The sequence below is a fragment of the Syngnathus scovelli genome, chromosome 1 (assembly GCF_024217435.2).
Source record: "Syngnathus scovelli strain Florida chromosome 1, RoL_Ssco_1.2, whole genome shotgun sequence".
In the NCBI taxonomy this organism is placed as follows: domain Eukaryota; kingdom Metazoa; phylum Chordata; class Actinopteri; order Syngnathiformes; family Syngnathidae; genus Syngnathus; species Syngnathus scovelli.
The window spans coordinates 24,736,081-24,760,306 of record NC_090847.1 but is presented as its reverse complement, the minus strand read 5'-3'; the positions used below and the strand labels follow the sequence as shown (position 1 = coordinate 24,760,306).

The 24,226-nt window shown below is 47.7% G+C and overlaps 3 protein-coding genes across 3 annotated transcripts; 2 read left to right on the top strand and 1 right to left on the bottom strand.

Moving 5' to 3' along the window:
- Window positions 1–121: 121 nt before the first annotated feature.
- On the bottom strand, window positions 122–18,057 carry shroom4 (shroom family member 4). The gene is made up of 11 exons (XM_049760141.2): window positions 17,848–18,057; window positions 12,530–12,681; window positions 8,061–8,246; window positions 3,982–6,301; window positions 3,820–3,878; window positions 2,358–3,047; window positions 1,692–2,288; window positions 1,491–1,617; window positions 1,129–1,401; window positions 894–1,036; window positions 122–828 (listed from the first exon to the last, which is right to left on the bottom strand). The coding sequence occupies exons 1-11, from the start codon at window positions 17,968–17,970 to the stop codon at window positions 672–674; spliced, it is 4,827 nt and encodes a 1,608-aa protein (XP_049616098.1). The 5' UTR covers window positions 17,971–18,057; the 3' UTR covers window positions 122–671.
- Window positions 18,058–19,049: 992 nt separating this feature from the next.
- On the top strand, window positions 19,050–21,089 carry bmp15 (bone morphogenetic protein 15). Its single transcript, XM_049761708.2, has 2 exons — window positions 19,050–19,565; window positions 19,779–21,089. Exons 1-2 carry the CDS (start codon window positions 19,226–19,228, stop codon window positions 20,654–20,656), a joined length of 1,218 nt encoding a protein of 405 aa, XP_049617665.1. The 5' UTR covers window positions 19,050–19,225; the 3' UTR covers window positions 20,657–21,089.
- Window positions 21,090–21,741: 652 nt separating this feature from the next.
- LOC137840752 (uncharacterized) lies at window positions 21,742–23,545 on the top strand (the record flags this gene model as incomplete). Its single annotated transcript, XM_068652806.1, has 3 exons — window positions 21,742–21,816; window positions 21,949–21,958; window positions 22,514–23,545. Coding segments are annotated over 3 exons (690 nt in total), but the record flags the coding sequence as incomplete, so codon positions are not given.
- Window positions 23,546–24,226: the final 681 nt, after the last annotated feature.

Here is a 24,226-nt window from a genome sequence, read left to right as displayed (position 1 = left end):
TCGCTGACAAACACACCTGGGAAGGAAGAATTGAAGTCAAACACCATATTTACATTCAAATGAAAGCGTTTTGGTTTTCCGTGACAGTTTAATGAACCAACACAAAAGCGCTAAAAAAGCATAGTGGGCACTTGGATAAAGTTTAATGGATGATGACCAAAACAAACAAAAACATCAAAGCAAAAAAAACAAACAAACAAAAAAAAAAGTCAAGTTCAACTGAGTAGATTTATGCAGTTTATGAATAAAAGTAAAAAATCAGTATTCAGACAGCTGCTCATTTTCTAAGCATTTCTTACCGGCCATTGCAGCCCGATTCAAATCTATATACACACACAATGTATACATTATCAACACGGGGCATCTTCTATACATTTACGTGAGCGGAGTGTCAAACCCAGCGCAGCAAATCAAATGTAACAAAACAAATCAACTGCAATTGCATGTAAAGCACCATCAAAACACACACACACACACACACACACAAAAAGTCTGGCCTTTTTTCTTTGGTAGTGGAATGACACCCACGAGCGGAGCGTCTCGCTGATATCAAGTCGTCTTTCAAAGCGGCACAGTTGCTTCCGTGTAGCGCTTCGACTGAACTTCCCACACGTTGGAAATCTTGTTTGAATTTCTGCATGGCAACCTGAGAAACGTTTTTTTTCATCCAGTCAGTAATGTCCATATCCCACGGACATTCCCAATCCCAGACCGAGGCCCAGCCCCAGACTCTCCCTGAGCCCTCTCAGTTGCTCCTCTCCCAGCCGGATCTTGTCTTCCAGCTGCTTCTGCTCCACCAGCAGGGCCGCTTTCATCTTCACAAAGTGGCTGAAGGGGACACAAAGCAGACATGAGGTGGGAGCCATCGAGCAGAAGCGGGACCCTCCTCCTACCTGTAGTCTCGGTGCTGCTCGGGAGAGAGGCATCGGGCCAGAACCCGGCTGACGGCCTGCTCCCTGCGGTCGACGTGGTCCTTCAAGTCCTGAGCCTCAGATAGCTGCCTCATGAGCTGGCGTTTTTTCTCCAGCAGGGAGAACTAGAGAGCAGGCAGAGGAGCGCAAGATTGGATTGAGTTTCCCTCCAGCGGAGGTTGAGAAGACCGCCATCTGTTGAGAATGACCTCCTCACCCTCTCATCATCTTCAGTTTCAGGGTTGAGCATGTCCAGCGCCGTCTCCACCCTCAGCAGACGCCCCGAGAGCGACAGCAGCAGGCTGACCACCTTGTCCAGGTCTCCGATGAACATGCGGAACTTGTCCACCTCGTTGGGCTTGCACACGCCCACCACCATGCCCTCCACTTCCTCCCCCAGCTGCGCGTTGGCCCGGACGTCGTCCTGAAGCCCCCGCTGGGCTTCCCTCAGTACTCCCAGTTTCTTTCGCAGGCTCTCCATCAGCTGTCTCTATACGTGTGGACCGAAGGGGAGGCACCAAAAAAAAAGCGGTTAAGACGGGCTGCCGAGCGACAGCGGGTGACGGCGAGGTAGCTCACCTTGTAGGTAAGCTCGTCGTCTTCTTCCCGCTCTCGGTCGGTCAAATCCTTCATCTGGGACAAGAGCTGGGCCTTGGCCGCCGACGTGCTGTAATAGGAGGAGCAACTGGAACTCGCGCCGGACTGCCTGACGGGGGAGGACGACGAGATATAACAAAAAGCTCGGGATATTCTTCTCTTCCCAGACTCAACTTTGCTTACCTGTCCAAGCTATCAGTGTTGTGGAAGGCCCCCTTCCAGCTTTCCGTACCCGACTCTCCCTCACCGCTGTGCTCTTCCAAGCTCAGTCTCTCCCTGCCGCTCTCCGGCTCCTCCTCCGCGGAGCTGCACTCCGTCCGGACGCTGCCCACCGGATCGGCCCGCGGCTCAGTTAAGGTGTCGATGTCCGTCTCCAGGACGGTGGCCGGCAAGGCGAAGCAAGGAAGCTCGCTGGTGAGCGGCTCCTCCTCCGCGGGAAGTCCCTCGTCTTCCTGGAAGTCGTCGATGTCCGTTTCGAAAGGGACATCCAGTTCTGCCTCCAGGCTGTGGGTGGGACTTGGGCTGAGGGTGGTCTCCGACTCGGTTCCGGTTTCCTGGACTTTTGGTGGCTCAACACTCTGGACATACATCTGCTGCTGATGCTGCTGCTGTTGCTTGTGGTTCAGCACAGAGAAGGATTCAGGAAGTAAAACACCACTGAGGTGTCCATTTGCCACAGCAAGTGGAAGCGTGTAGTCGCTTTGAATTCCGGATGACAGAATTCGCTCCCACTCAGCTCCAGGTCCGGATGGTGGCTTGTGAGAATTCCACATCTCATCACTGCAAAGACACACAAGATGAAAACAATCTCAGGCTAGCAAATGAATAAGTGAGCATATTTTAGCGGACCTGTTTTGAGGTGCAGGCGGGGCTGCCGTCTCGCTCTCGTGCTGGTGGTCCAAGTAGGTCGGCATCACCGGCCTGAAGGACCGCCTGGAGAACATGGGACTGGGTGGGGCGATGGAAAAGGAGAGCTCAGCAAAGTGAGGGCGATCGGGCGGGATGTGGGCGAAGGCGGCATCCGGAGTCCGAGGCTGGTGGCAGCTGCAACGCGGGCAGCCCTCCGCCGCCGCTTCCTGCCTCTGCGGCGGGAGGCTATACGACCTCTGCCTGGACGGCTCGGCGCTAGAAAAGCGCTGCTCTTCCGAGGGCGGTTCCGTGCAGGGATGTTGCGGAGGGGCGGTCGAAGAAGAAGCAAATAGCGTGTGGTGCGATGATCGCCTGCGGTGGAACTGCTCCCACTTGGGCGGCGGGGGCCTCGGTGGTGGGTTCTTCTTCTTCTTCTGGCTCAGCGGGTCCTCCGCCACGTCCGCTCCTTCCTCCACTTCCCTCAACATCGGGCCGACGGAACGTGACCGGCGCTGACCGGTATGGAGATCGTTTTCCGACATGGTGCGGCTCCACTGCGAGAGGGGGGCTGCCGGGTGTCCGTTGCAATCGTTTCTGTTGCCGCTCGCCCGTCCCGGGATCCACGATGGCTGATGATGCAGACCGATGCCGTCCGCAGGCTGCGACTCCCGTCTCCAGCCGGTGCAGTCTCTGCCACGTGCGCAAAATATTAACAAATTGAGTCAGATGGACCGACAAAAATCTAAGTATACCATGGAGCCCCGCCTCCCCTTCTCATAAAAAAATAAAAATAAAAAATCAACTGTCTCGAAGATTTATAATGATTAATGATTCATGTTAGCATGATGACTTTTCTTCCATAAAAGGATATATTTTTTTTCTTGGTTACATCGACAATGTTTCATTTGCTATTATTTCATAAACAGCTTGAAGCAAGCACACTTGGTCTCTTATTTGACAAAAGGTGGGGACCAGAGAGACTTTTAGCCTCCCGAAAGTGATGTTACACAATACGGGGTAAGAATTGTTTTTATTCATATCGAGCGAGGGTGTGTGAATATGCGCATAGAATACTTTGAGAAATTTAAATGTGTTCAAAGAGGCCTCCGATTTTCACTCTGATTTTATTCAACAAATTGCTATTTTTGTTTGGGTTGAGACCAACTTCCTGGCATTTAGATTAAGATCAGGGAAAAACAAGCTGAGTGCACGTCCTAATAAAGCGGAATCCCCCATCCAGCCACTGGCTTCCATTTTAAGTCTGGATGATTGCTTTGCTTTCCACACTTGAAACTGATTCCAGCCAAGTATGACTGGAGTGGGCTTTCCTGCCGAGCCCTCAACAACCCCGAGCACCCGTTCTAATTCTCCTGGGAGTCACTCGGGAACAATCAGGCAGAGAAGATAGACGTGAGCGCACATTTGCAGAAAGGTCACCGAATACCTAAAAGAAATGTCTCACCTCTCCGTCAGGCTGTACTTTCTGTTCAGTTTGCTTGTTTCATGTTGCTGGGCAGGATACTGGGAGGACATTACCAGGTGATCACAACACAAAAAGATGGCGTTTTCTTGTTTTTTGTAAACATCAAATATGTGATGATAAATTAGAAGCGGTCCCACTCACTTGTGTCGGCATGTCCCTCCTTCCCTGGTACAATGTTGGTTGGACTTGGCCGCCGTTGCTCAGATGGTGGTCTTGACGATTCCCGTCTCGCTTCCTGCAAAACTCTTTCCTTTGCCTTCTCATCTCTTCCTCTCCTTCCTTCTCCAACTGGAGCTCCATCTGGCGTTCCCACAGTCTCACCCTTTCCTGTCGCTCTTTCTCCCTGAGCCTTTCTCTTTCCACTTCCCTTTCCTGTCGTTCCTTCTCCCACTGCATCTCAACTTCTCGCGACGTGTCGTCCCTCTTTCTGTCCCGAGCGCTCTCCTCCCGTTCTTTACTCTGCGCGCGCTCCATCTTCTTTTGTCTGTCGCACACCGACGGCCTTTTGTCTTGGTCTGCGTTTGAATGCCGCGGCTTTTCTCCCTGGTAGGAGTGCCTCCGTTGGTTTGTGAACGGGCCCCGCTCGCTCCCTTCCTGATACTTCCGAAGTCCGGACGCCTTGCTGGTCTCTTCAAAGAACTTCCTCCTATCTGCAAAAGGAAGAATGTCGGACTCTTCCATCCGGGAACAGGAAGCAGAGTGGGCGCAGGTGGGCGCGGAAGTGAAGGCGCAAACGCCGTGCCTCGACACGCTCTCGCCAACGACGCCATACAGTCTACTGGGTTCCGGTTGGAGTTTATGCTCGGGAGTCCAACGCCAGCGGCGGGCCTTGCCGGCCGGAGCCGGCTCCTCCACCACTCGGACGCCGACACGGAAATTGGGAACGCCCGTGTCCATAATTTGAACGGATGTGGTCGTAGATACTGAATCGTCGCAATTCTGTTTGACCGAATTGATTGATTTCTCATCTTGTGCACCAAATATCACTTTGGTTTGGCTGTTGTTGACTTCAGCGTCCGGGTCTTCAGACTCCTCGTGGAGATCTGCACCGTCTTCTTCCTGGACCGTTTCCCCGCAAGAGATCAACCCTCCTGGGCCAGCGCTTCGTTGAAGTTGGGCCTTCTTCCTCTGGATCTCGTTTCGGAGGTTGGTCGCAAAGCGCTCGCTACGGCGACGGTTTCTCCGATGGTTCCTCGAAGAGTTTGGTTTTTTCGCCGTAGCGTCACTGACATTTAAGTTGACTTCACCTCTTCTCTCATCTGCCCTTTGCTCTTCCAGTAAAGTGTCGACGCTTGCGGCCGCACTAAGAGGCTGAAAATCTCCTCCGAGCATTTGGTCAGCAGGGTCCACCCCGCCTTGTGTTGATGGCTCTGCTGTGTCCTCAGGTGCGCTCACAGAGCGGCCCCAAGGGTGGAGATGTTGGATGGCTCCCCTTCCTTCCTCCGAGAGCACAGATTCAGGAGTGGAGCAGCAGCTTTGCCCCCATTTCTTGGGTGGCTCCCGGCAACGTTCCTGACTCTCCGCTGCATCTGGAGATGCTGAAGACCACCGACTACAAGGATGACTGTAAGCTTCCGGCGAGGAGTTATTGCTAGTCAGCTGTGAACATCCAAGTTGTGTCTCATCAGGGTCTTTTTGCCACTGAAGACCAGTAGAAGCGGAATGATTGATTTGCGACTCCTCCTGAAGCTCCACTGAAGCGTGTAAAGGGAACGAAGCAGGTCCGTCAGAGGCCGCAGGGAGCTGACGAACGGTTGCGTCCAACTTGTCACTCAGCTCACATTCGCTCTGACTGTAGATGCATTCTAAATGACTGCTTTCTTCGACTTGTTGGAAGCCGTTAGCAGTTCCCGGTTCATTGGTCGGAGAAGGCGCCGTTTCCTCGTAGGCGATATCAGTCGGAGCGGAAGCGCAACGTTGCTTTGGAAGATTAGGGCAACCCGGATTGTTCTCCAGACTGTGGTCGCTGTTTGGAGAGTGAGCGGGACTGCCGTGTGCTGCTATTCTGCATTCTCCATTTCTTATCAGGTCAAAGTCTCCGCCCCTCCACGACGAGGGTCTCTCTTTGAGTTTCTGCCTGGGTCTGTTCAATGAGCTGAACTTGAAGCCCACCCGCCGTGCCTCGGCCCGGGCCTCGTCGGATAAACGCCCGTCTGCGGCGGCGGCGGAGCTCGGACGAGTCGGCGCCAGGCTTTGCGGGAAGCCGTCGGCGGAGCATACGTCAACGGGCCTGAGAGGTACCGCGCCGTAGTCGGACATGTTTGAGCTGGCGGAGAAGGAGCTGTAGGCCGAGTCTCTCTTGCTGTTGAAGAGCGTCTGGTCTACGGGCGAATTGCGCGAGTCGGAGTAAGGCTGCGGGATGGGCGTGGCTGTGTCCAAGCTCTCCATGGAGCCCAGGGAACTGCTCCGATCAGTGGATGAGTAAGGTCTGCACAACTGGCCCCACTGCATGGGCAGGTCACTGAGGAGATTGGTAAAAAAAAAAAAAAAATTAATGTACTTTTTAAACATATCGTAAATAAATGAACACACACAAAAAATGCACAACTATTGTCTCGCTAAATAAAAAGGACAGTTTGGTCTGTGTATATAGATTTGACCTGCACAACAGTGGGAGGAAGAGAGGAAATGAGACAGGAGCAGGGACAGGAAATGACAGTCACTCGTGGCCAATGAGGCACGACGGGGAACATGCAAGCCAGCCGCTTGGCACAGACGCAGCGGCACCAAACACATTTCCAGCGTGCGCCTTGTGTGCACGGCACAAAGAAAGCGCCGTTTGCTGGACTTCTTCCTCTCTTTGTCCACTTGGTCTGGAAGTCGCATGCCATTGTGCGCGCACACACACACACTCACACACACACAAACACATCTTTTGCCATCTAAAGTATGAAATAATTGATTCCTATCAGAGGCTGCAAAACAAAGACAAAGTCTATTTTTTGTTTTCTGACTCAGTCAAGTTCCCATTCCCTTTGAGGGAACAACATTTTCAACTTCACAAGTTAATAACACAAATAATAGAATACAACAAATGAATGAATCCACTGGAAAACACGGTTTGGGTGTGGAAATCAATTAGATAAGTGGTTTTCAAACCGGGGTACCTGGACCCCTGGTGGTCTGCAAGCTAAAGATTGGTCATCTGCAAAAATTATTTTTGCAATCGTTCCTGGGCACAAATAAATCTGACTTAAAAATAAATAAATACATACATGCATACATACATACATACATACATAAACTTTCACGACAAGTGGTAGTGTCGCTGAATTGGCGTTTTTGAAAAGATCTCTCCAAGATCCCATGTAAGGGGTCCCTGCAAAAAACACGTCTGAAAACACATACTTATACGCGAGACTATTTGGAGCCGTGTTTTTTTTTTTTTTTTTTGTTTTGACAACGCAACATCCCAGTGATTCACCACATCGGCCGTCCGGACTGTCCAAATATGAATCTTCCCGAGCAGACGCTCTCAACGTTGTCGCTTGAGATGTCAACACACTTTGGATGGAATGATTACGCACAAGGTCCACTCGACTGCAGCCCCGGTGGGACAATTAAATGCAAAACAAATGAAATCCTCATTGCCTGGCCAACAGACAGACAAAGAACAGCTCACTTTTCTGATTGGTTATCACACTCAAGTGTTGACTTAGAGGGTTATAAATAGAACAAGGGCCTTCCTGCGTGGGATTAAAACGCGATGATGTCAACCGTACGCTAGTGAGATTTGGCTACTGGCGGTGGCAAAATACAAAATGAGGCACGAGTCCAACAGAACAGTCCAGTGAAGCCCAGTTTATCGGATTAGTGTAGTATTTGTAAACCAGGGGTGTCAAACGTACAGAGCGAGGGACAAAACTGGTCCCTGAGGACAGAACACAAACGACTTTTTCACAAAAATGAACTGTTGTTGCTAATTTTGTCCACTAGATGGTGCACTGATGACCACTAAAACGACATTCTGAAACGTGGCTGTTATACAAGATTCAATGGAAATATTTTTGTTAATTGTACACTGCAATTAGAGAACAAAAGAGTATATTTTCAGAATGCACTTTGCACTAAAGTACAGTTTGGTTGGGGACCTTCGCTGCTTTTTCCTTTTGCCCTAAATTCCAAAGCAATAAAGCGGTAAAGCTCAGTGCTGCCCATCCGATTGTGGCGTAAAGCGGTACTGCATCCAAGATGTGCCACTAAGTTCTGTTGTTGCTCACCTGTTGTCACTCGTGTTCCAGGTTAGCGTGCAGGCGCAGGGGTGGGGCTGCATGGCAGGTGGAGCGGGAGGCGGGGGCAGCGGGGGGGAGTCGGCCGGGAGAGGGAGGCACGGCAGGGGAGGCGGAGGAGGAGGGGGCACTTCGATCGGAAGCCAGGAGGGAGGTCTGATGTGTGGGATGCTGCGCCTGCACAGACAAGCAGGTAGAAGCAAATGGTGACAAAACGTTCGGGATATTAAGCTTCAGGGGAAATTACACAATAAACCTTACTGAATTGCATTATAACTTGGTCGATGCGCAGATGAGACCCTCGCTGCCACCTACTGTGGTGAATGTGTAATTACACATTAACCTAGCATATTCCCTGGAGTCACACATGCCGCCTTAGCATCGCACCGTGCCAATTCTGCTCGTCATGACAGTGAAATGTACTATGACCTCCGTGCTTGGAGGGGGGGGTGGGGGGGACGGAATGCCGGATGTTGGCACCATGAGGAATAAACAAGGAAAGGAAAGCAAAGCAAAGCCTTTCGGATTGTGTCGCGTAAAACAGAAACATTTCCGGTGACAAACTTGTACGTCTGGAAGAAAGCAGGAATTAAACAATTGCAAAATATCACTTACTGAAAATTCAAGTACTAACTAAATGAAGAATTATTTTCTGGAAAGTTCCAGAAATTCTGCCGATGAATGCACGCTGGCTATGGTCTGTGCCTTCGCTGCATCCCGATGAAACATTGCAAAAAAGACTTTTGCGGCAGTTCCACAAAGAAGCTGAGAGCGCATCCACGCTGGACAAGAGAATTGAAATAATGACGGAAATCAAAAGAGAAGCGTCACATTGAGAAAGGATTTGCCGGAATGTGCCACTTCATGGAGCAACAGCTGAACGATAACGCAAAGGTCGATCGCGAGGCGCCTAATCTGACTCACAGCCACACGTTACATTCGCCCGCCAATGCCAGACAAAAAGATAAGCGGCCAGACAAAGACGATAAGAAATTTTGCTGCTCACAACTGGATCACGTTGACGCGGAAATCCACCAGAATGACGGAACTGTCCAAAGGCAAATGTCAAGTTCAACGCATTTGCTCTCCACGTCCAAACAATGAAGCCTCTGAGATCCCGGATTCTGGGCTCAAGCTCCTCCTTTCACTGGACCGGAGCGCCCGGCCGGGACCACCAAGGGGGGGTCTCGGAAAAAGGGGATCCCGACGAGGAGCTCGCGGCGCCGCCGGCTCCGGACTAAGCGGGAAAGGCCGGACAAGCATTTTCACGTGCTCTCTCCATCCTTGTCCCTTCTTCCTCACTCCTTCTTCTCACTCGAAAATGTGACTTTTTCTCGCTCCCGCCCTTTCCTCTCGTTCTCTCTCTCCCATCTGCCTCCTTCGTACGCAGGATGCGTGAGTCAGTCCCAGAGGAAGTTTGTGGAGGGCAGATAAAGTACGGCACCGCCGCTAAAATAATAGCAAAGGGTTCCGTGCTGTTATTGTTTGATGGGGAGGAAAATGCGGAGGTACTTCCTCCTCCTAAATGGCTTTGAGGAAAGGTGACAGACTAGGGGGCTTTTTTCCATTCCAAAAACAACATATGCTGAAAGAGGAGCTCTGAAGGAGAACAGTTGCACTCATTCGAATGAGACCGACCAAAGTAACGAGACGGGGACCGGATCGTTTTTTCGCAGTCATAAATAAAAGGACTATTGTTATGTTGTTTGTCTACCTGTGCTGCTGTACTTTTTGTGTTCCAACATCTGTTGCTTAAAACATTATAAAGCTGCCACATAGATTACCTTTCTTAGCCTTTCTATGGCATTTTGCATAGCACGTTAGCATGAAGCTAAACTGATTGATCTAAAGCAAAGTCATGTGATTATTTTATATGCTGTAGTTTGAGCGTCACTGGCTATCTCGAAGCCTCTTTTTGAAAATGTGTTCAGCATATTTTGAAACGAGCTGCGTTTAGTTTACGGCCAGCGTACCAAACTTGGTCCGTGTGTTGGACGGTTAGTTACAACTAACAACCTGAGGTCATTAGTGGCCTTTAACTATTTCCTGGGCAGACTCCATGAGGATGTGTGTTACGTACATGCGCGTTGCTTGACAGATTCTTTACATTCCGCACATTGCCTTCAAAGGGCTGATGCGGGAAAGCTTAAACAAGCTCACCTCCTCCGCTTGCTGCCGTTGTGTTGCCGCCTACCATTTGTTTGCTTTAAGGCTCTTGTGGTGTGTGTGTGTGTGTGTGCGTGTGTGTGTGTGATGATTGGTCATTAAAAAAAACTATTAGTCCTACTAAGAAAATAATTTACATTACATGAGCCACAACTATGGCTTGTGAAGGCAACACAGAGGTGGCAATCTGATTGGATTAAAAAAAATAAAATACACAGACCAAGAAAAATGCAAGCAATTGTAAACTGTTTGGCGTCAATGAATGGGAACAAAATAGTGCGGTACCTTGAGACACGAGTAGAACCCGTTCCATGCCAGTGCCCGTAACTCAAAACACTTGAACCTCAAATTAACTCTCCCAACTGAAATGAATGAAAATTCCACTAATCCGTTCTGACCTTGAAATATTTTTTGCTTCACGGGTTTTCATTGTTGCCTATGGCGTTTTCCGTTATGTTAGCATTAAAGCAGCAGACTCAAGATAAAATTCACTTTTAAGTTTACTTTAATAGTAAATTTGAACTGAGTAAGCGAGTGAGTGAGCAAGAGGTCTTGAGGAATCCCAAGAATGTGTATTGTTGGTTTGGGGAGGCAGTAGTGGGGGTCAGACTATTGTGTTGCAAGCTTCTTGGCAGGGCACTCAGTCCTGCACTGGTCCCCGGAGAGCCGGTGGCACTACAGCTAAACAACGGCATGTGTGCGTGCGTGTGTGTGTGCGCGCAGTCAAACTCCCAAACAATCATGCATGAATGTGAGCCAGCAAAAGTCTTTGTGGTGCAGTGAACCAGCATCTGCTAACAACAGATAAGCGGCAGTCAGCAAGTGCAAGGCAAACCAGCTGATGGTTTGCCACCAGCTGCGACTCTGCTAGTTGTGATTTTTCTTCCATTTTAAAGTGCCATTTGAAAATGAAAAATGGAACTCAGTTTGATCAGAGGCTAAAAATGAATTCAAGAAAATAAATGAAAGTCGTACAGATGATAAAATGTATTTTTAAATGTACGAGAGCTTGAAAATATATGTAAAAAAAATATTATTTCTAAATTGAGTTCATCTACTGTATTCTACAGTATTCGTACGACTTGCCATCTTACTTTGCTTCCCACAAACGTCCAAAGTTGAACAGGATACGACTTTGGGAAGAAGAGGAAATTGCGCACAAGTGGCGGAATGTCCATTTGCGGCAAAACAGGAAAGGCAGCGAGATGAACATTTCCAGGTGATGGCAACAAAACCGTCACGATGACTTCTCATCCGAAAAATGAATTACGAAAGAGCCAAAGGTTCAACTGACCACAATCATGTGGGAGGAAGCCCACATAGTGAAAGAACATGAACGTTTTTTTTTTTTTTTTTTAAACTTTGCATTCTTGATCCTCACTGACTTGTTTAAGCACGTACAAAAAAAGCTTCCTTGCTGAAATCCAACCCAAAACGGACCAAAACATAAACCGCCGTCCACCCGAGCTTCTGGCCGGCACTTGGAATTCTCGTGGTTTCCCCATATTTAGCCTGCGAGCCTCCCGCTGGCTCGTCTTTCTGTCGGGAAACCAAGATGCTTGATGGGAACACGTTGCGAGCAAATGTCCATCACAACATTCAAGAATTCATCTGGTCAACAACGGCCCAGAAACGCACACAAAATCCCCAAGCAACAACAACAACAAAGAAATATCGAAAAACATTTCCAAGCCTCCTGCAAAAGAGGAGCTTGGCTTTCCACGCTGACATCATGGGGTAAAAATCCAAAATGCTGTGTGAGGGTTTGCGCGCGTCTTCTGCAAACTCAACTGACTCTAACAGCTTGCAGCTCATTACGTATAATCAAATTATATATTATATCATTTTTCCCCCTAACTTTATCATTTATAAAGTGAAATCTAGGCTTTTGTGACAAATCTGCCCCAAAAAGTCAGACTAAAAGCGTACCGTATGAAAACCAAAGCAAAATTTCCAAATCGAAATAATGCAAATCCAATCAATCTGCTCCAGACAGCCAAAAAAACAAATGTTTTGGAGAATAGTTTAACATACAGAAAACCATATCAAAAATGTAAATGGCTATTATGAATGAGCATTAAACATCAGTTTTACTTTTTATTGGCAAAAGGTTCATTCTGCAACCAGACAGCCAATGACTGAAGCTTCGCCGAGTAAGCCTGGCAATAATTTCATCAAAACAAATAGCGCAAAAGCACATGTTTGGAAAAATGGGGAATACGAAAACCGAGCTTTTCTAACACTCATTCATGTGTGAAATGAAAACTCCTTGGGGTTGGAGGAGGTGATTTTACCTCCTGACGGCGAGCTTGAGGATCCTGTAGGAGCCCTTGATGAGGATGAGCGCCTCCTGTCGGCTGCCATAGAGGGCCGAGCCGTTGATGTTGATCAGCTCGTCGCCCACTCTCAGCTTCTCGCAGCGGGCCGCCTTGCCTCCCTCCTCGATCTGGACCACACACACACACCGGGAAAAGTTACCCTCACAAAAATTTGGAAGGTGACCGACCGTCACCATGGCAACTTTCCCTTTCTTCATGGCGCATCTTCAGATGGCATGCACAAACTCACATTCCTCTACAATGCGTGCGCATGCAGACAGGGTGAGGTCACGTTCGCCATTTGAAAAAGTGAGACAGAGAATAAGAACTGCTCTGTGCACTTTCTATACACACACACACACACACTTCATTTTTATTTAACTCCAAGTGGGAAATTCACCTTGTTGTGTGTGAGTGCGCGTGCGCATGTGCATGTGCGTGTGTACGGCTAACTTCCCATGATTGTACCCTGGAAAAATCCCACGTTGGCCACAACCTGTCAGCACTCAACAATCACCTGATATACACACACACACACACACACGCACTTGCACACACACACACACACATACACACACTCATCTAACTGTATTTAACAAGAGGTTCTTTCATCACGAACAATCCCCACCAGTCTGATGAGTGTGCGTTTGTGTGCTCAGACAGATCGGATTAACACACTGAAATAACCATAAAGTGCAGATGTGTGTGTGTGTGTGTTTGTCTATGTAGTATGTGTAAGGCGGTGGCTCCACGCAAAAAGGCTGCAAGTGAAACTTGACATTAGTGTGAGGTCAAGGCCGAGAAAATGATAGATTCTCGCTTGGACAAAGTCTGTCAACAGTGTGTGTGTCTGTGTGTGTGTGTGTGTGTGTGTGTGTGTGTGTGCGGGTCTTTCCACAAACGGAAAAAGGGGCAGAAGCTTATTTGTTTTTGAGGATACAATGGTGCAGCAACACATGTAGACAGACAACAACTGTGCTCACTATATTTATCCTCTCCAAAGAAAGAATTATCTTGGTGACGTACTAATGAGCTGAGGAATTCAGATGTCTCAATTGACAGTATGTCCGCCTGTCTGTCTGTCTTGTACTCCTCGCAGAAGGAGCAGTGCAACAGATATACTGTAGATGCTGCTAGATTATTTTTTTCCTTTTCTTTTTTTTGAGAGGGGGGAATCGCCTGGAACGGATTAATGCATCTTTATTCATCTTCGATGACAAAAGACGCTTTGAGCAAGTCAAGTCACGAGCGTTTCACCAAGTGCCAACATCCACACCTCTAGTATAAAGTGCTTGCTTTCAAAATACTACAAGTCGTCCTGCGGTGGCGCTCTAACGCCCATTAGCCATCCAGAAGAAGAACATCTGTTAGCGTTTGGCTCCTAACAAAGACGCCCTCAGACAATCCAGAAGACCTCAAAGTGGTGAGGCCTCCTCTGAGAACAAGGAGAGGAACCGCGGCACATCGGACAAATACGCTTTGGACCTCTGCCCTCCGCTCACAGCCGTGTGAGCTTCTCCTCCCTTCCTCGTACAAGGCCTTCTTTATCAAAACGGGATGAAGGGAGGGGGCCCGCATGGAAAAAGGAAAAGCTCCCACGCTCACAGAGTAGGAACCGGCCACAAGTTACGAGCCGTCGCCGTTGCTCACTCCGTTTTTTTGTTGTTTTTTTTGGGCTTGATATTGCAGGCCAAAGTTGGATTTTTGAGCCAGCTTCAAATGTGCAGTCAAGTGAGCACCGGTATACTCGTGGCTTTTTATTGATTCAAAATGAGAACACTTGCGAGCAAATGCTAAATGGCCAACCACATGTCATTTGCTAGGCCACACCCCTTTAAAGGCGCACATCAATACGCGAACAAAAACCACTATAAATTATTATCATTGTTTTTTTTTTTGTTTTTTTTTAATTTGTAGTTTACATAAAAAAATCCAAATGTGTGTTTCAAAGACGGAACACAAATCCCAACTTGATGTTCTCAGCGCAACTCCCATGGCTCTCGCGGTAAGGGGCGGAGTCAGCGAGGTTACGCGCACAATGAGAGTTTTGTCTCCATTTTCCACCTCCATCTCGACTCTGGCCAAGCTTAGCCACCAGTGCTGAGCTCCCGCCCTGGAATGTGCATCTAAAGTGGCAAGAAACTGTAAACATGACAACAAGAAAAATGGGAGGACAGGATGACAAAGCAGGCCTCTGGTGGAAAAGCCAAAGCAGAAGCGCAACCAAAAGGAAATGTTCCCGGCAAGAATGAATCATGTTAGAAAAGGGGCGACAGCAACATTTTGCAGCAACCCACAGACCCAACTTTCTCAGAATATATATTTTTTTTTTTTTGGTGCAAAATTGCACATAATCACAATACCAGCAGTGTTAATGGGAAATGAAATACCACTTGAACTAAAGTTGCACTTATTAGTTCGTTAATGTCCGGTCGATTGTTTTATTTGATTATTTTACATTATGAATTTTGTTTCCATTTATAATAACCCATCTGAGTGGTGCTATTTCTTTTGTGTGTATGTGATTGAGCAGCAATTGTCACTAAAAGATGAGCTTTACTTTCAAACTAAAAACGTTCACTAGCTTAATGCTAATGCTAACTAGCATTCTCGATGCAGTACTTTAACGCTTAAAGGAAGAAATTGAACACAATCAGCTAAGCAACACAAGTAGCCAATATAACACACACGTTTTTTGTCCTGCGCAAAGAACGACTGAATATTAGTGTCGTCCTGATGAGCTGAGACGAGTTGCGACAGCGTTAATAAACAGTATACGCATCCGGGTTCTACTGCCCCCAGGTGGCCAAAACGGCAAGAACAACATAACAGCCATTCAAGCGACGGAGACACAAATGGTTTGAATCGAATTTCAGTCAATTTAATTATATTATCACTGCAGGCTTTTATAGAGTCCGATATCACAGATTAAAATACGCGTTACAACATTTTTGTTATATTTAAAGTTAAAAAAAAAACAGATTAAAGTCCAAGTTATATTGTGGTCATTTTGGAATAAATTGTGTTGAAATGACACAAAAAAATCAAGGGCCTCAAATTGACTGGAACCTCCGCCCGCTGTGTCCAGACGCTGCCCGGGTGAAAGTGCTTAAGGCTCCAGATTGCAGATAGACACATTCCAGACACACCCAGAGACACACACACACACACACTTGAACATAGCCACACTAAAGTCCAGAAATCATTAGACAAGATGCACATCACCTGAACAGAGACAAATAACCAACTCGTGTGGCACAATATTCATGAAACACACACACACACACAAGGTGCATTTGCGTCATGAATATTTGCAGTCTCGCTTATTGTTTGTACACAATTGCTGTGACGTCACGTGTTTTTGCTTAGTCAGGACAATAACACACTGGACAATTGCATTGCTATCTGATGGCACCACCCAGAAGACTGCCTGGGGTCTACTTTTACTGGAATAAAAAAACTAAAACACGCACGCGCACGCACACACACACACCCTGGGGTCACTGCATTGCCCGCCTTCCAGCATGTCCAAAAATGCTTTGGCACAATCTTGAGTTTTGTGTCAACATTGACAGCGGCAGAAGGAGAGATGAAGAATGTGCTCATTGGCGATGTCTCCCTTGGATAGAAGTACATGCATACGTGTGTGTGTGTGTGTCTGATCGGGGATTGGGAATCTTGCCACACTTGCATCTTTTCCACATCACCACTGACAATAGTTGGGCAATTGAAAAATGTTTACGTTGTGCAAGCTAGTGACGCGCCCGGCGGCCGACGTGCCGTCACACAACTGATGATGGGTGTGTGACGCACACGCACGGACGTCTGCACGCACCCCGCAGCAGCAATTTGTTGTGCTTCTGTTGGAATGTTGACCAAATGGCTTCAATCCTTCTGCTGTCTTAAAAGCCTGGGGGACCCCACAAGCTGCCCCTCAGACAAAGTGCACACACTCTCATAGGGCTGGGCACCAGCACACACACACGCGCGCACACACACACACACACCAAATTCTGCGTATGTGTTGGACTCTCACGCGGAACCAGAACAGCTCACACAAACACTCAGACCTTCTGAGCTTGACATCGCCACAGGACACAAAAAAGCTACACAGTCCAGTTTGATTTTTATCTCTCCCACTCACATTTTCCCAGCGTGCGTGTCTGTGTGTGTGCGTGTTTCCAGATGAATGAGCTATGCTTTTCCACTGCCTGGCCGGGTCAATGGAGATGGAGGCTGTGCAAAATGTTCACCATAGACAGTCATGTGACATAAAAGTACACAATCAGCCACAGCAATGACTCCTGGCAGTCAAAGTCATACATACACACTTATTCATGAGGACACTGCAATAAGACGCTGCCAAGCTTCTGGAGCGTTCCTTGACTTTGCTTTGAAGCCTCAGCGGTAAACAAACACAATGTAGCTCAGCTTCAGACTTTACAAACACAACAGTGTCAACAGATTGGATCTCTGCATGGTTCAGAAAGATTCTCCAACAGTGAAACAAAACAGGTGGCTACTTGAAGTTCCAATCTGTCCCAAAATTTCAAACTGACTTCACTTTGAATAACAGAAATAATGCAATTGATTAAGAGACGCAAGGTATTTCCCATCCGTTGCCCTTGAGAGAAGGTCCTGATGTTGTCAGGAACATGTTGGGAAAGTCAAGGTAATGCTGGCTAGCCGTTGATTTGAAGAAATGACAAAATATGAAAAGTAAGCATGACGTTAATTCATAAAAGAGGCATGTGATTTTGTATTGAAAAGATTTTTCGTGGTACTGTCCCAAAAACGGCTATTGTACACATTTGCCAGTAAAAATTAGAAGTGCAATAATTTATCAACAACTAATCAATAATCAAATTGACAACTATTTTGAGAACGGCTTATTTACACTTCAAAGGGTGAAAATCTCCAGAATTTCAGCCTCTCAACAGAAAAGATTCTCGCAGGATTGATTATCATAGTGTTTTCTAAATAAAACTTTTGCAAACACAGCTTTTACTTTGAAAAACAACATTTTTGACGATTTTCTGACAGGCGTTACAGACCAAATTGGTAAATCAGCGTCATTTTACGTTAGTCCATTGTCAGTTTGAAATGCCATCCTGTTTTTCAACAAATCAGTGTAAGTGCATTATAATAACGAAACAAACGCATCTACATTGAGTACTCGGAGTACGTACTCCACAGTTTACAAGTGAGTTGGGATGGAATCAAGCGAGCCACGTTGGGCAACAATGCAAAGGCCAGGAGAACATGCAGCAACTTTCCGAGAACGCCTGACTCACTTTGGTGATGACGAGCGGCTCTCCGTGCTCGGTGCCCCCCTTGAGCGTGAACCCCCACGGCGCGCCGCCGCTCAGCTGCACCTGAATGCGGTGGAAGGAGACGAGCTGCTCCACCGTCTCCATAATGCCGGTTGTCGTCGCCGCCGCCGCTTCCCCATCGGCGCCGTGGCCACAATGGATGCACTAGCCGCCGAGTCGAGCAAAGGACGCGAGCAGGGCGGCTCAAGAGAGTGGGAGGGACTTGGGCAAAGTTTGGAGAGCCACTTTGTAGCCCCGCCTACTGGCTCGACCCCCAGGGTATGATTGACGGCAAGTTCCGCCAATGGGAACGCAAAAGTTGCCATGCCGCTCAAAACTCCTACTTGTGTAGTTGTATGCGCTTTTAAGTCTACGCTCATGAGAAAATTCAGCGAGGCATTAAACGTTAACTAGTAGAAATGTAGAATGTCGGTAGTAGCACTGGTCGAAGTCAGTTGTCAACTAGTGCGCAGTATTGCCTCACTAGCTTTCCCTCTAGCGCCCCCTGGTCGTTCTGCTACTTTTCGGCACAAATGTCCCGAGTAAGATGTTATTTCTAAGGACGAAAAACAATTATTGCTAAGTTAGGAAAAACTCAGTTTAACCTTCATCGTGTGTGCTTTTTATTTTGCGATCAAAACTCAGAAACACACGTTTTAAACAACTTTTTTAGGTCAGTACCTTAAGTGTGTTGTTGTTGTTGTTGTTGTTTTTTTTGTAAATAGACCTGGAACAAAATATTAGGTAATGCTACTATGAGCTTTAATAGCTTGAAAGGTCTCAGGTTTTTCAAAAAAATACTGAAGGGGTTTACAAGTATAAATAAAGTCAAGTCCAATTATTCATGTTTAAAAAGTAATATCCAACCAAAACAATGAAGCTTATGGTACTATGAAGAGGTGGGAGATTCTGCGTTTGCATTCAAGATTCAAGTGATTGAAAGTGATATGAGAGAAAGTATTGTGTAAGTTAATTACATGCTCCATGGAAGTGGCAGATGGCGTAGGGGTACACTTGCTTGTCTTGTGTGCCGACACCGTAAGTTCGATTCCCACATTTGAATGTGTGTGACAAAAATAACAAATTACATCCGCCACCGGAGGCCGCTACGGCGCAGCAACTTTTACGCACATTTTACGCACGGGTCACGTGGCGTCAAGGCGCTCGGTGGGCGGTTCCCCCACACCCGAAAGGCTTAATTGAGTTCACCCTGAGTCCCGGCCAGCGTGAAGTCGAGTCCACGATGGTCTGCGATCCCGTGAGCCTGCAGTGAGTCGCCCCCGCGGCCACACCGACGATGGTCGCTGTCTGTCGCCTCCTTAGCGGAGCTCACTAGTGCCCAGAGCTTCTCGTGCCGAACATGCGCGGCCAGCACAGTTTCCCGTGCGTCTTGCTCCTGTCCCTGGCCTTGGTTCAGGTCCTCGCTTTTCTGGCGTTCCAGCCGTGTGGGATTGCGGCCGAATCCAAAATGTCTCCCCGTCGCGGCAGGCGCCGCCGCGACGCCGAGGCCCGAGGCGCCCACCACCGGCCGCTGACCGACGAACAGAAGGCCGACCAGAACCTGCAGTTCATGTTGAGTTTGTACAGCAGCGCGGCGGGACCGGGCGGTAGACCCAAACAACACCGGAAGTTCGGCTCCAACACAGTACGGCTGCTCAGACCCTCCTCGTCGTCGGTGCAGTACCTGCCGGCGTCCAAAGGTAAGAAATACATTGTGAGCTTTTTTTTTTTTTTGTATTAGTGGGCCATTACTTGACATGTGCAAACATGCTTTATTCTGGCTGAAAGTCTGAAAACAGCTTTAATCAGATCTGATTTGACTGCTTTATATGGGATTACTAGTTTTCATGGGATGCCAAAGCCTTGGCATAGGTCTAGTCATCTTAACGTGTCTTTTTGGTCTTACCTTAAAGACCACCACTACAACTTCAGTGTCCAGTACCATGTGGACATTCTTTCTTCGGAGCAGCTGATCCGAGCATCCTTTGTTCACCTTCGATCTTCTGCCGCTCTCATGCCTCCCCGCTGCCACGCCGAGGTCATGTGGCCAGGCGAGGAGAGCCTGCTCACCACCATGGAGCCCCATCAGCGCTGGACAGAGGCGGACATCGGCACTCGCGTGCTCCGAGGCGAAAAGGACGGGGGACGCTTGACCCTCACTGCTCAGTACTGGTGCACAGAGCAGGAGGGCAACCAAGAGGGCGAAGGCCCGTCTCATCAGTGGCGAAGGGATCACCACTTGGAAGCCCCTTCACTTCTTTTGTACCTGGAGGAGGAGCAGGCAGGCCAGGACTGGATGATGAGGCAGCTGCCCTCAACCAAAGGGGGAGACCTCATGAGTTGGCTGAGCCGCTGGCACCCCTTCCTCCGCCGGCGCCGCAGTTCCAAAAGCTCCCCGCCGGATCCTCCGGCCACTCGCGCCTCCGCCTCCATCATCGCCGACATTCCCGCTGCGGCAAAAAGCAAAACTGGGACGCCCAAGAACCGCTGCAAGCTGCACTCCTTTCGCCTGTCTTTCGAGGAGCTGGACTGGGGTCACTACATCGCGCCGCCCGTCTACAACCCTCGCTTCTGCCAGGGCGACTGCCCGCGTGTGCTGACCTACGGCTACCACTCGCCCAATCACGCCATCATCCAGACCATCATCCACGAGCTGGGGGTGGGCGATGTCCCGCTGCCCTCCTGCGTGCCCTACAAGTACATGCCCATGAGCGTGCTGGTGGTGCACAAGAAGAAGGTAGAGTACAAGGAACTGGAGGACATGGTGGCAGAGTCGTGCACGTGCCGCTAGGGGGCGCTGCGGCCACTACAATGGCTTTCCACACAAGCAGGCGCAGGCCGGGGGCCGTGTTTGGACTCTGCGCTCATGCCGAAATGCGAACCGCCATTCACCGTCACTTTGTGTTAAGCAGTGAAAATAAACAGGGCTAACTTGCTCCAAAGCATTCCAAACTCAAACATTGAAAGCATGTCATCTTGTATGCCGCGTTGATCCGAATACTGAAGCACCGTTTTTGCCTTTGGCTTATTTATTAGACTTAGACTCATGATGCTGACCAATATGATTTTAACATGTCTGACGCAAAGCTCGAATAATCTGTTTTGTACCTAATTCTAACAGGAGGGGGTCCCAGGAAACCGCACAAAAGAAGGAAATGTTCATCAATGCAATTTTTTATTCAAAGTGAAAGTAAATAATAAAATGTATGTTTTCTAAGGATTAATCTCTTTGTCTTCACTAAATTTGGGAGGGGAACAAAACCTGCACTTGTGTGAACAAAATGTTCAAAATCAAATTCTTCACTCTGCATAATTTGTAATGCTTGTGTAGCAACATTGCCAGTCCAGCAGATGGCGCTCCTCGACAACAAGAGGACAATAATTCATTCGTCACAAATATCACCTTAAAAATGTTATCACCTTGTTGAACGCAAATCTGTCATTCTTTCGTGGTTGGCAATTAGACAATCATGAACCAGGAGTATCATCGGGCGACAGAGAGACTAGTACAGTCACTGACAGGTCAAGAAGGGGACGTACTTGGAAATTGGCACATTTGCTATCACAGAGTAAAGCCAATTTTTTTAACATATCAGTGGGTCACCCTGAGGTGTTGGCCTCGCTCGTCGGTCCATGCTCACACACAGCAAAGTCCACAATTGCATTATCACTAAAGGCTTCCAGGTTGGAGAGTTATGAGAACCTGCCAGCTGGTCGATGAGGTCATGTCTGCGTCTGTTAGAGGGGACAGCAAAGTTGAGCGCTGCCACGCGGCTCACGTCTGGGCCCGCGTGCTTCTAACACACACACACACACACACACACGTTCAGCCACAATTTATTGAGGACGCAAAAAAAAAATCTGACCTCATTGACACTTATCTCATTTCTAAGTATTTATCAGTGCCTGCTCACACTCGCTTGTTCGCCAATTTCTCCAAATTATCAACATGTTGATCAATTCTGAAGTTGACTGTCAAACTAACTTAAGTCAGCTAGCTTGATGCTAACAATCCAAAATGAGTTCAGATTCTAATCCATCGCAAAAGGGAAAAAAACAGACTGATTGCATCTGATGGTCAAGGAAGAAGCGGGTTGGTAAAAAGAGTGAATCTGAATCCTGGTTCCGGAGTCCAGATTTGAACTGTGACCCTCCAGACCTTGAGAAAGGTTTACCAGAAGCAGACATGCATCTGCTCACCGTTCCTTTATGTCCACATAGCAGGACTCAAAGTCCTCATTGCTGTCCCAAAATGTTATGCCAAGTGTTTGTGTTGAAGGACAGCCTGAATCAACACTGACTTCTTGCCAAATGACAGCAGCGCCACCACCAGGTGGAGATTTGGCACTGCAACGTTGCTTATATAAACACACCTACAGACACTTTGAGGCCCTAATTTTTTAACTTCTAATCTTCCACATTTTTTTACAAGTATCTTTACATCTATTTAAGTACACAGTATGACTACCTTTGCCACATATAACACAAACCCACAGAATTTAAACACGGCGTCACGTGTGCAAGCTTGTGTTATCGATGTGCACACATGAAATGAGGGTAAAGTGTGTGTGTGCTTGCAAACACCAAATCCCATTTTGGACACAGAGGTGATTACCCCCATGACCCCCACCTCCTCCACCCCTAAAAGGGAGTGAGCAAGTGATGACCCTGCAAAAATGTGGCACACACACAGCACCGACAGGCCAGCGCGTCTTTATAAGGCGGCGCAGTCGGTCCGACTTACTGGTGCCACTCGTGACCCAAAGTCAACGTCAGAGCATCAAGACGACCACCAAGACGACCAAAACCAGCTCACAACAGTCGGTTTTCTTTTTTGGTGTTTTGCATTTTTTGTTTTTACAAGTTCGAATCAACATGCAGGAGAAAAGTGCCGTCCCACTGAGGAAACGTTCTCTTTACCTTCTGATGCTGCTGCTGCTCCTGTCGCAGCAGGTGAGTCCCGCTTTAACAGGCTTGAGCGCATCGGGGCTGAACGATTCCAGCGTGCATGTGTGTGCTTGCCTGTGGCAGGTGTGCTCGGGTCCGTTGGCCTCGCCGGTGCAGAGTCCATACTCGGCGCACAAGAGATTAGCCCGCATGAGCCCGCTGTGGAGGATCATGAACAGCAAACCTTTTGGCGCTTTTTGTCAGAACAACTATGAATGCTCCACTGGACTTTGCAGGTACTGTTGTAGGCATTCCCAATCTAATGCAGCAGCACCACATCTGATAGGGGAAAAAAAAAAAAGTTAATTGTGACCACCCAAAAAAAAAATATATGGCCCATAAATACAGATAACATACCACAAAACTAATTTGTGTGCAGAGTTAAGTGGGGCTGTGCATGAAATACTAATTTGTGGGTTTGGCATCATTGCTGTGAAACTGGAAAGCAATTGAAGTGCACCTTTGCTAAAAGCTGCAAATGACATTTCTAGAAAAGATGAGCTCCATTGTGTTACAGATTATATGATTCTTTTGAATTTTATGCCTACATTATGCCTGTATTGTGGCCACAAATTAGCTATAACATGCACAGTGGGTAGAAAAAGTCTACACACCCTTGTACAAATGACAGGGTTCTGTATTAAAAAAGAATGAGCCCTCCAAAAAATATTTCCAGACTTCTTCCATCATTAAATCGGATTGTTTCTTGCACAACTATAAAAAAACTTTGTTTTTTTTCCAGGATGGGACGCTGCTCTAACCACCAGCCGCCACCCTCCGAGCCCCTCAACGACTAGAAGCAACCGAGGGCGAGTAAAAAGAACGATCATGAGACCAAAGCATGACACAAAGCTTGACACAAACCTTGACACATTTGTGTTGTGTTTGCAATTCATACCTAATCCACTTTTGATTCCTCCATATTTTATTTATTCCACCGCATTCACTCATCACACATCAAGCGACACAATTTTGCAAGACCTTATTAGCATTATTATTATTCTAAGACTTGCAAGTGGATGTGGTGCACTTTGATGAAGAAACTTAGCACTTTCAAAAAGCCCCAATATCTTTGTACTGTTGGTTGTCTACTCTGTGTTGCAGCTGCAATAAAACACAAACTCACTGAGTTGATGTGTGCAAGTGATGGTTGATTTCCCCCCCCCCAAATCCATTATGGGCCAATGTCCCTATTTATTCAGACATTATTTTCCTCTATTGCCACTAGGAGGCGCTAGAATGATTAACGCCAGCATCGCAAATGTAAAAATGTATAACTATACATATACATGAACAAAACGTGAATCAGAACTAAATCCCTGAATTTAAAAATCCCCTCCAAAAAAGAAGAATTATATATTTTTAAAAAGATCTAATCAAACGTACCTTGAGCATCACGCAAGCGCAGTGGAGT

Excerpts from the sequence above, each read along its gene's own strand:
- shroom4 (XM_049760141.2), bottom strand. The coding sequence starts at position 17,970 with ATGGAGACGGTGGAGCAGCTCGTCTCCTTCCACCGCATTCAGGTGCAG. Across the intron at positions 3,048-3,819 it reads AAGTACAGCCTGACGGAGAG|AGACTGCACCGGCTGGAGAC; the intron begins GTGAGACATTTC and ends CGCACGTGGCAG. Across the intron at positions 1,618-1,691 it reads AACACTGATAGCTTGGACAG|GCAGTCCGGCGCGAGTTCCA; the intron begins GTAAGCAAAGTT and ends CTCCCCCGTCAG.
- bmp15 (XM_049761708.2), top strand. The coding sequence starts at position 19,226 with ATGCGCGGCCAGCACAGTTTCCCGTGCGTCTTGCTCCTGTCCCTGGCC. Across the intron at positions 19,566-19,778 it reads GTACCTGCCGGCGTCCAAAG|ACCACCACTACAACTTCAGT; the intron begins GTAAGAAATACA and ends CTTACCTTAAAG.